This window comes from Nesoenas mayeri (genome assembly GCF_963082525.1).
Source record: "Nesoenas mayeri genome assembly, chromosome: 4".
Classification (NCBI taxonomy): domain Eukaryota; kingdom Metazoa; phylum Chordata; class Aves; order Columbiformes; family Columbidae; genus Nesoenas; species Nesoenas mayeri.
Window position 1 is genome coordinate 64,175,827 of NC_137540.1, and position 11,797 is coordinate 64,187,623.

General features: G+C 41.9%; 1 protein-coding gene across 1 annotated transcript; it reads right to left on the bottom strand.

The window, feature by feature from the left end:
- Window positions 1-256: 256 nt before the first annotated feature.
- CYTL1 (cytokine like 1) lies at window positions 257-2,055 on the bottom strand (the record flags this gene model as incomplete). Its single annotated transcript, XM_080343974.1, has 4 exons — window positions 257-340; window positions 503-631; window positions 1,761-1,805; window positions 1,912-2,055. The coding sequence occupies 4 exons, from the start codon at window positions 2,053-2,055 to the stop codon at window positions 257-259; spliced, it is 402 nt and encodes a 133-aa protein (XP_080200100.1).
- Window positions 2,056-11,797: the final 9,742 nt, after the last annotated feature.

The window sequence follows — 11,797 nt, forward strand, 5'->3', positions numbered from 1 at the left end:
AAAACTTACTTCATACATAACTTGCCAAATGAAAAAAATGCTCTCTGACCATAATTTCCCTGGCAGTTCAGTAGGTATGCAAGGCATGCAGTTCATTTCCTGCCACAGCAGAGAAAAATGAGTAGGTCTGAGATAATATTGCTAGTGTGCTTGAAAAAGATCTTAGTTGTTAACATTGTAGTTGACTGTGGATACATATTTTGACTGTTTGTCTCTTTGAAAATTTCCCAGGTACAACTTTTGGGTTGACTCCATTTTAGCTCTCAATGATGGAGGGCTCAATGGGAGGCAGAATAGGATTTTCCAGAGCGCTGCAGTCATCAGTGAGGAACACCAAGTCCTGGAGAAATAAAGGAGAAGGCTAACAGTTATGAGGAAGGCAGAAGATAGCACAATGTTGAGAAGCTGAGGCCCTGATCCAGTTTCACTCATTAGGGGATAGGGTGGAGACAGAGTGGGCGAAAAGCAGAGACTATGTCCCTGTTGGTGCATCTTGACCTACCCTTCTGCAGTAGGAGATCATGATGGTGTACAAGCTCCGGGCTTTTTCCTTCAGCTCACTCACTTCAAGCACTCTCTCACATCTGGGGTAAGCCACAAAATCACGGAGTTTTGCCAACACACAGTAATTCTGCAAAGCATGCGAAAGAGGTAAGTGTAACCCTGCACAAACACAGATTTATGTTTCTCGTCCACCACTTACAAAATTCTTACTGCTTCTGTGGGAACCTTGAATTCCTACTTCTATGCATGTGTAATCTATGTAACCTTCAGTTAGGAAAATTCAGCATCAATATTTCATAACGAAGATGTTTGGTCCAAATAAGTGCTTGGAAAGGTGCGGAGACAAGTTTTCATTTGCCAGCTTATTTCTTACATGCTTTAGGAAACAGCAGTGCCAATACAATCAAATCTGTTACTGTAGTTGGTGGAGTTACCTACAAAATAGTTGCACTGTTCCTCTGTTCCTGTACAATAGGCAAGTCTGTGAACACCAGGCGAATTTTTTTTCAGAGTAATTTTTCTGTAGGGTCCTGACTTGCAAGACTTGATGGTGTAGTTGCCTCTGACAAAATGTGTCAGACATCTCTTGGTTTGCCTGATATTTTCTGCTTTTTAGTTACTCAGTTGAGCACTGGGAACAGAAGCAAAATATGTTGGATATCCCAGGGCAGAACACAATGACCTAAACAATGTGTGCAGGAGGCTATTTCGTATTTGCTGGGAGATAACTACTGCTGTCTTTTCTCAGTATCACACTTCCATATCCTCAGGCATACTCTTCCTTTCTGGATTCAACAAGTGGTTATTTAAAACAGGAAAAGCCAGCAAGGTATTCCTGTACTTTGTATTAAAACTGCAGTGCCAGAAGCCACTCGTGATATAAAATGAAGTAGAATAATAAGTAAAGAAACTTTCTCCTGCATTTCTGCTTTTAAACTAGTATTAAACTTTCATTGTACACATCTAACTTCTGAAAAACCTCTGTCACAATAAATTAAATTCAAATTGTAATCACTTCAAAATATTGATTTCCTCATTTCTGATTTTTTAAATAAGTAAAATCTCAGAAGATCCATAGGGATTTTATTAAGGCTCAAAATAGGATTTGTGTGTTTGTTGTCACTAATCTTTCTAGTTAATTAAGCTTTAAAAATTAATTTAAAACCACTTTCCTGAGGTACAATCTTAAGAGTTATCCTCTCTTTCCGTTAGCTGCTTTTACTGTAGAGCAGTAAGAAAGAAGTGCGAAAACTTACATGTATGTCCAAGTACAGGCTGGGCAGCATCTCCACACATGAGTCCTGCAGGAAAGAAGAAAGACCCATTGCAATTTTGTTTAGAGATAAACTTTTATCAAAAGCAAGCAACTCAAAGCATCTTTGCAGGAGCAGTTTTAGGTAGACTCACCACAGCTTTAGATGTCTGTAACTCCTTAAAGGACTCCGTGATTTCTTTGCTCAGAGACAACACCCTCGAATAGCAAGTTGGAGGGGCTGCATTGGCTATCAGGGCAGCAGAGAGCAGAGCAATCAGGCTCAGCAGCATCTTCATTGTGGGGAGCTTGCCAAAAGGAGGAGAAAGGGAGGAAAAAAATTAGTTAGTGGTTAGGCAGCTACTGGTGAGCATCGACGAGTAAGTTTGACAAGTCAGCCCCCAAATAAATACTCTCCTTCATCAATGGGGAAAAAAAAAATAAAGTGTAGGAGTGGTCCGAGCAGCAGCTTGCTGCTGTTTTAAATTTCCTGCCAACCTATGAGGCAGAGCTGCTGGCGCTTTCCTGCCCAGGGCAGGGAAGGGAGGGAGGGAATGTAACAAAAACAAACACTGCTGGCACTTTTCATTCCAGAAGGAAAACAACCTAGTGAGCATCTAAAGCAACAGAAATATGTGTAAGAAACAACACAGAGTTATCAGGAGGTCATAGATCCTGATCCTATATCTGTTTTGGCATATACACCTCTTTCTTGAGAACATAATGCACAGCTGTGGGACTGCATAGACTGCAGACATGTTGGCAGTATTGACTTGCTTATCATCCTTAGCAGGTATGAAAGATTACAGCAGTAAAGGAAACCTCCCAGGTCCAGAGTAATTTTCTCTTTTCGACTTATGCAGATGCTCATAATTTCTTAATCAAAACAATAGTGCTTGTTATGGCTACTTGGGGACACCTGTGTTTTTACACATTAGTGGTCTCAAACAGAATGCACACATCTCTATATGGCTGTCATAAATGTATAAAAACCATTTTGCTTTCTGAGTTGAATTTATGAGACTCTGTTGTTTTATTAGATACCAGACGGAGCTGAGAAAACCAGATGCTGGGATGCAGGCATGGGGCTGAACATATGCTGTTCTTACATGTTAATTGTCCTGTGGAATGGAGGTACCCTTGAAGGAAGAACTGGTTATTTCACAAGGTATTCCTTCCCCACCAAAAAACCCCTCCACACCACCTTTCAAATTCAGATTGTAGCTAGGTATTAACCAAAATAATAAAGTATCTGATGAAGTACTGCAATGTCCTGGCGCTGAAATAGGCCAGGAAGGTTCATCTGAAGGTGGGAGAAGGGGAAATCGCTGAACATCTATACATGAAAGGGGCTTCTCCCCAGCCATTTTAGAGAGAAAATCAGAGTCTTGAAAACTAGCTTTGGGGAAAAGGAAGCATTTATGTGTTGCAGAGGACTCTGACTTAAATCCACCAAAACACCTGGAGAAAACAAGGAAAGAAAGTTTCATACTACTTCATACTACTACTTGGAATACAATTATTTGCTTTCATAAAGAATGATTGGTTTAGTAACATTAAGTGCCCCTGAAGATTAAAATGGTAGATGCTTGGACAGGAAAGAAAAGTTGGCTGTGGGGAATTTAGGACTGGCCTTGCAGAATGGGCTGCTGGGTCTTATCTTCAGGAAAGGGAGTTGCCTAGACAAGTGAATTGAAGAGGACAAGAAACCTTCTGAGATGGCCCCAAGCAACTGGATCAAAGATTTAAACACAACTGCCTACTGGCTGTCCAAGGAAAGGATGCTACTTACTGTGGGCCTTGCCGGTAAAGAAACAGACTCTTAATCACCATCTCATTACTGTAAAGAGTAGCTGTTGATAGGAGTGAAATATTATCCTTCTATCACATTCTTGTTTGGCAAACTGCTAAAATGTGGTTACTCTGTCACAAAAGCAGTCTTCTGAACAGCTTAAATGGTTTCCCAGTACAAGAAGTCAGCAATCCAGCTCCTGCAAAGGATGTCTTCAAAATGAAGCTTCTTTTTTTTAAAATGCAAGCAACATTCTCTTTTTTGGTGTTTTATCTATATTAAGCCTACAGTAATGACTCCATTTCAATCTGCAAATACTATGGATCATGTTCTAAAAGATAGTTAGATGTCAAAATGGCTGTGACATATGTGACCTCATGGTGACTCTGACATGAAACACCAGCAAAACAATGTCCTGTGTCCTGGCCATATTCAGGCAGCTGAAAGCTATTTAAAAATCTGTCTTTAGGAGAATGTTGAAGGTGTCAACACTGATTTGGAATGACATTATGAACTTTGGTTGCCTAGGGCCAGAGAAGCATGTGTGCAACTTCCTGTGGCCTAATGCAATCCCCTGTCTCCCAGGTCAGGGTGCAAGCCCCATGACACAGAAACCTCACCTAGTGGCATGTTTCAGAGAACCTGCCATAAGTGCTGAATACTACCTATTGCAGTCACAGCCCTCAGCTCTGAGAAGGCATTCAGAAGAGGAAATGCTCAGCACTTGCATAACACTGAGGGCTTACAATCTTTGCCCCAAAATTAGAAGACCTGGAATTAATTTCTTTCCCAGTTTCTGAAGGTGCAGGGTGTTGGGTTGGGCGGCCATATTCTGAGGTAGTGACAAAGGGAAGGGGGAGGAAGGGACTGGCACCCGCTGCTCATGTTTCTGCACTTGAAGTCTGCCTGGCCCCACACTTATATCCTGCAGAACCATGACTCTTGTCTGAAGAGGTGAGATTTGCTCTGTCCTACAAACTTGCAGAGATGCTTTGCCACTGAGAGGCAGGGAAATGATCCACACCTCGGGTTTATTCCACAGAACAGGGAAATGCAATGACTTACTGATCCGCCAAGCTGTTCATGACCCAGACGGCAAAGCAAAGGCTGGATCCAGGCCTCACCAAACATTTAAACAAATTCAAAAAAATGTCTCTCTGCTTTGTGAATGGGCAAAATTGCTGAAGTAAATTGCTCTGAAGTTTTTGCTCAGTTGCAGTATTCCTGCCTTGTGGTTTCTCTCTGATCCCATATAAACCAAGTCAAGGAAAGCCACCTGTGATGGATGTCTACTCAAATAGGTAAAAAAATGAGCTACCCTCAGAAATGCTCTGCTTTTTTAAAAATTCCTTGTTGTTGTTTTGTGTTGTTCTGTTGTTGTTGTTGTTGTTGTTGTTTTTTGTTGTTGTTGTTGGTTGTGTTTTTTTGGGGGGTGGGGGAGGGGAGGGGAAAAAAAGAAAAAAAATTAAAGGAAGGACCAGAGTTTCATTTCCTCACCTAAATCTCCTCCCTGGGCCAGATTACATGCATAGTTGACTCTGACACAGATGGATATTTTCCAATGTCTACTACCTCATCAGCACTTATGCACATCTCAGCATGCAGAGTATACAACTCAGTTCAAAAAAGACAAGTACTTTATTCTCAGTTGTTTTCTGTTTGTAGCTCATCAGCAAGATTACCCTTGAGCTCTGAACACATTCAATGTATGGTTGTGATATGAGCAAATAACTTCTTTTTCTCTGAGAAGCTCACTGGTGACTTCAGGAGAACTTGCTATTAACACCAGGCACTGGGAGTCCTTCCAGTCTATGGTAGCTGGCACAACTCTGAACCAGATACACAGTTACCAAAGCCCTTCAAACCTCAAACTCTCTTTTCTCTGACTGTTTTTGTCCAATGACTTATGCAAAGCCACTTATTAATTCTGGTGCATACTCTGCCTTGGGCAGAGAAGGTCTTTAACAGGGAGAAACAAGCAGTTCTTCACAAAGGCTAATAGCATCTTAGAGGCAATATTCAAAATGGACATGGAAATAGTCTTTAGAACTGGAGGAAGGGAAGGGGCAAAGATCAAATTAGCTAAAGTCAAAACTCGCCTAAGGATTGCCTCTATGGAGAAGCTGCTATTTACAGCCTTTCCAGACTGTGGGACAATGTTCAGGCTAGCATTAGAAGGGAGCACAGCAGAAGTCAATCAATATTACTATATTTGTGATGATCACCGTGACATGGACATCTCCACCACAGACACATCTTTACCATACTCCGCAATTCAGTGAGAGTATGACTGGCTCAGAACACATACTCTGAGTTTTACATCAACTCTTGAGGCTAATGATGTCACTACTGCCCTAAGTGCTATTTACAGTGCATTTATTTTCTCTTTTATAAGGAATATTCCACAGCAAAAGCAGACACATGGGCTGAGAAGAAAATAAGAAGACTGTCATGACATAACTCTGTATATATATTTTTAAATATTTTTGAGTTATGTTGTCCTTTTGCTTCTAAGTTGCTGAAAACTAAAACAATAATATTTTTCTAATAGTCAAAGGACTCACTATGCAGGCAGAAATTCCTCCCATGTTTGAACAGTCTACCAGGGCCTCCACCAACTTTTGACAAAAGCCCTTTCAAGTTACTGACTTCCTAATACCAAAATCCACTTGTTTAATGAAAATATTTATTTTAAAGTACTTGGGGGCTGCCATGTGACACCTCATGAAATGAGCTTCTGATTATATTGAAAAATAGGAAAAGTGAAATGGTGCTTTACAGAGAAAGCCCTGTGTATTTAAGATGCAATTCAAAGTCCTGCGACTCAGCTGGCTGTTGTAGCAAAGGTGCTTCTACTTGCTTCAGATTAGAGCTGAACTGCCCTGCAAGCTTCAATTCCAGCACAAAAGAGGTGTTCACAGGCTTTTTGGAAACCTTGGCTTTTTGGTTGAGGTCTTGTCTGGTTGTTTTTCCACACTCTGCAACAGTGAGTGGACTTTGTTGAGCCTTTTTGTAGACATCAGCGCTGAATTTTGGGACAGGAGTTGTACCGCCTCACACATTGCCCTGGGTTTTGGAGGAGCTGGTACGCGATGCTGCCAGCTGCCCCAATACAGAAGGGAAACTGGGTACAGCAGCATGGTGTGCCTGCATTTTAAGATGGGGTAATCCAACATGTCTCCTCTTTCATGCTAGCAATAAATTTCTGTTGGTGATCTGCACAGCTTGGCCAAGCTGTGGGCAATAGACAAAGCAGGCAGGACCTGCCACAAGCCTGGTGTTGCAATGCTGTGTCCTTGTGAGAGTTAAGCAAGAGTACTTTTTGCTTACTCAGTGGTATGGGCTTCTTTTTTTCTATAATACTGTTGTTATTTTTAAAGATTTACATATATATTGAGGAAACAGATGTTACTGCTCAAAAGCCTGTCCTTAGATAAAATGATTATTGAAGCAACTAAGCCATCTGGGTCAGAAAAATTAATGAGATGTTCTGAAATCCGGAGGTCTTGCCAGCACAAACCTGGCACCGGGCACTTTCCCTGTGGGAAAACATATGGAAATGGGGAATCCTGTGGTCCAGGACAGAGACAGGACAGCCCAGCACGGCTGAGGAACAGGAATAATTTCCTTGTGTTGCCTCGGATCAGTGACTGAATTGTGGACACTTGCTTTGCTTACCAGCCCTCTCCAGGGGTGGTGTGTCCAACCTGCCTTTGCAGTGGGACACCAGGCTTGGGTGGCAGGCTCCTGAGACCCATGGGGTATGTGGGGCTCAGCATGATGGCAGTGTTCAGGGTGGCTCAGAGATGTCCACACGAGCGTCTGTTGTTGTGGTGCAGACGTAGCCTGCCTTGTCTGTGTCTTGGCTGCTGCCAGTATAATGGGGGTAATGGCATTTCCCAGGGACACTGTGGGAATGCAGCCATCAACACCAGGGAGACGGGAGATTACGCGGTTTTAGCCCTGTCAGTGACACTCTTTTCAGTGACTGTAAGGCTTATTGATTCAAGTAATGCAGGATTTAGAGTCTTAAGCCTTCACTACCTTGCTAAGAAAAAGGCAATTTTACCTCAGAGTAACTCGCAGACGTCTCCAACGAAATAACAGCGAAGCTTTCAGCCCAAATCCCTGGCTGGGCATGGCCTCAAGCAGAGCTGCCTCCTTTCCTCCCAGTAGCACACAAGTGCTTTGTCTGCCTTCTGTCTGGGCTTCGAGACCACTCACGTGCGTGAGTTACCTTAAGGTAATACCAATCTTTATTAACACTGAAATCAGGGCCTCAATAGCAGGTTTTTGGGGACAGAGCCCTGTTCAGGTTTAAAGCAGTGCTCAGCAGTAAAAGCAAATTATTCACGCTTTCCTGCCCTCCTCTTGCCCTCCCTCCCCCTCTCTCTCCACATGCCCATGCAAATGTTGCTGATAGCTCTAGGTCTTACTATTGCTGGTCAGATTCCCAACCTCCCTAATTACTCTCACAATGAAAAATGACATCAGACAGCAAGGAATGCATCAGAAGTGATACAAATAAATTAATTCATCTACTAAATTTGTCCCTGATAAAAGCCCACTGTGGAATTCAAGGGCTGAAAAAGCACAGGGACTGAGTTACCTGCTCTCAGAGGTTGTCCGTCCAAGGAGCTTGTGTCCATGCTATGGTTAATCTTCAAGGAGGTAAGTGACTTAATTTTCTAGGACTGGTATTCCCACACCTTTCAAAAGCATTATATCAGTAAGAGAAAATAAATGGATGAGACTGGAAGTGCAGCTCTGTATAACAACCCATTCTAAGCCAAACATCATGTCTCCACATTTCTACTTTCTTTTCTGTACACTGTTTTTCATGTTTTATATTTACACATAGTGGAAGAAATCCTCTATCACTGAAATCAGTGACAGAAGATCCACAAATCCACATTCTTACTTCAGGTTAAAACTTGTGTTCAGTTCATTTGCCTTAGTAGCACAAAAGCCCTGAAGCCAAAGCAAGAATGAATCAGATGCATTATTTCTTGTTTCTCAGAGAGACCATTGTCTTTCTGAGTCCTGTCTGTGGGAGACACAACACAGGTTCAAAGCTGTCTTTGCCAGAGCCCTAAAACCAGACCGTGTGACAAATGTGTTGTACCAGGTGTAAGTACTCCTCTACAGATCAAAACTGTATAAAATAGAGTGGAATAGTTGATGATCTGCTCTCTTAGGTAAAATCCAGAATTGATTAAGACAAGTGGAGTTCCGTTCTGTTTAAGAAAATAAATAATCTTAATCATTATATTTTTCTTCTGTCAACTTGCCTTGAAATAAAGAAAAAAGAAATATCTCTCAGAAACTGGTGTCAATACCAGACTGTGTTTCAGATATAATTGTCATCCAAATTGGAATTTCATTTTTTATTTCAACTTTTCTGTTTTAAGTCCTTTTGATAAAAATAAAAAGGGAAAAAGAATCTCCTTCTGCTTCTGGACCACATGTAATGAATTCCCAGATAACCAAGCATCCTTAAAAGTGTGGGTTTAGTTTGTGTTTGTTTAATTCAGGTGACTAAGAAAGGAATTAGTTGAAGATATGTGAAATGTAGCGGCGTATGTACATGGTATAGTTGATGTCTCTCTATGGTAGATGGACCGCAGCTTGCATCAGGGTCTTGTCTATACCGGGAGGTTGCCCTGCTATCCCAGCAGAGGCAGAGCTGAGGTAGTGTTCCCCTCATCCATTTGGGTAGTTGCAGGCAGCTTTCAACAGGTAGTTTTGAGAATGTCTGTAAGGATGAGGTGCCAAACAGCCCCTCTCCTGCCTGCACGGCTGGTTCTCAGGTGGCTTCCTGGAGAGCACCCAATGGTGCATTAACCCAGCCCACCTTGGCATGGGGTGCCCAGGGCAGCTGCTGCAAGGCCAGGGATGGGTATTCCTGATCACTGGCTGGATGAAAGGTGAGCCAGACCCAAAGTTGGCTTGGATGACTTTCTCAGCAACAGTGTGTCTACTTACTCTCATGGTTTTAGAAAGTTTCGTTTTACCCTTATAGAGAAATAATGATACAAATCTGACACAACATTACAGTTGGGTAATGTACTGAGGAAAGCGCTGAGAGATGGCATGAAGATAAATATTTTGAGTGAAGAAACACCCCAGATGCTGTGTTATGCCTTTCATGTTTAGAACAAGGCAAGGTCTTTAATGTCTATACTTTTAATTTTGGACCATTAAGCTAATTTCCATTAGAAGACTAATCAATTAACATTTATTTTCCTCCTTTCTATTTGGCTGCAGCTTTTCTTGTTTTGTTTTGTTTGTTTGTTTGTTTGATGTTTTAGAAGTGTTGTGGCTGGGGAAGTGAGAACTTGGCTTGATTTAAAATGCAAATGCAATTCTATCAATCTTCGCCTTTGCTACTAGGCTGCCTGGGCATTTTAAGGGCATATAGTGAAAAGGAAACTCTGACTGCTAAAGAAAAGCCAGCCCCCTGCTGTTCCTGTTCATATTTATTTCACAATCAGCCCATTGAAATGGTGTGATTCACACTCTGATGCTGTCGTTGTCTAGCTGGCAAAGTCACTGGTGAATTTAAAGAAGTTTCCCAAGCTGAAAACCAGGCAAACTGTATTTGGGGCAAAAAGCAATCTTATCAGCAATGAGAGCTAGTGAGTCACTGTAGTAATCTCTCTTGCTGAGAGCTGAGGCCATCCTTGCAAATGAGCAGCTCTCTTGAAATAAGAAGCCAGCTTCAAAAAACTGTGAGAAGTGTGATGCTTTTGAAATGTAAAGTGTCTGACTGATATATACATAGAGTACACAAGAGTAAAGTCATGCTAAAGTTTGCAGAGGCAATTTAAATGTTCTTTGTTAAAACATTGTTCCTCAAACAAATAGCCCCCAAAGGGTAAAAGCATGTGTGAGTGCAAAGGAGTGAAAGAGGTTGCCCAATTCCCCAGTAATCTTGGGTAAATAGTAAAGGAAAACCCTGTCTTTTTACCCTGAATTATCTGGAGTTACTACATTCATCACCTACTTTATAATCAAGCAGTTTGTCTTAATTATATGACTTCCTGGTAACACAAAGATGCACAGGGCCAAAGCATTGTTTTTACTATATTCATCAAGATCTATCTTTGTGACAAGTATTACCATATACCTTTCCATTGACACAACTTAAAAACAAAAGTTTAAGAGCTAGTATCGACATAGAAGTAGATCAGAATAGCCTAAATAAATAAGTGAACATCATCAGAGACTGGATTAATGGAAATAATTAAATCCAACAGTATTATGTGTTTGGCTATGAGTTTTGCATAGAATTTCCACTGTACTGAGAGAGCTCATGATATGGCAATGACAGAGGATGCAAAAAAATATGCTAAGTTTATTACTACATATTTTCTGATTAATCATGAGGCAAATACTAGCCACTAGTCGGAATTGCCATGAAAAAGGTGAGTGTAATGTTAGAATGTGCAGAGGAGTTATAGCCAGCAAGGACAAGGAAATACTGACACTGGCGTAAAAGCAGAGGTCTGCTAATCTGGAATATTACATACACTTTTGGCCACTCATGGTTGAGGAGGGTGAATTTACTTCATGGGGTGCAGAAAGAACAGTGAGAATATTCAGTGATTGGGAGACATGCAACAATGTGGGCATTTTTCTCTTCTATCTCCCTTTACTCATCACCTCAGTTACTTTTCCAACAGCTGGGTCCTTCTCCTGCACTCCTGGCAAAGCCAGCTGTTGGCTCCATGGCTCAGGGCACTCCAGCCCCATCACAGCCTGCCTTATTCACAGTCCATTGTCCCATAATTGTCACTGGGAAATTCTGTAATAGGGATGGAAAGGGAGGTGATCCCATAAACAGTCTCCTGATGCATGTACATCCCAGTTGCTCAAAGTAGAGATCCAGGCACACAAGGATGCAGAACCCAGGCAAACTGGGAACTCTGCTTCTGTGCTGCCCTTTGGAATGGGCACTGCCTTGATTGCTGAGCAGTAAGTAGCCTTTGCTTTGGCTCATATGAGAACTGAGACTGCAGAAACATTGGGCAATGGTCCATGGCTGTCTAGAGGAGAGCCCATAGCTGCCTGAAAGAGAGGCTGGAGGCCTCAGTGTACAGCCCAGAGAAGGATATGGTAATACACTGACCAGAGAAATACAGTTGCTCCACTGGACCCTAGTTTGAATCCAATATTAAAACTGTGTGCAAGCAGTACTACACAGCTATGTGGTGCTCTCAGAAAGGCTGGGTGTGCTCCTGGGGAAT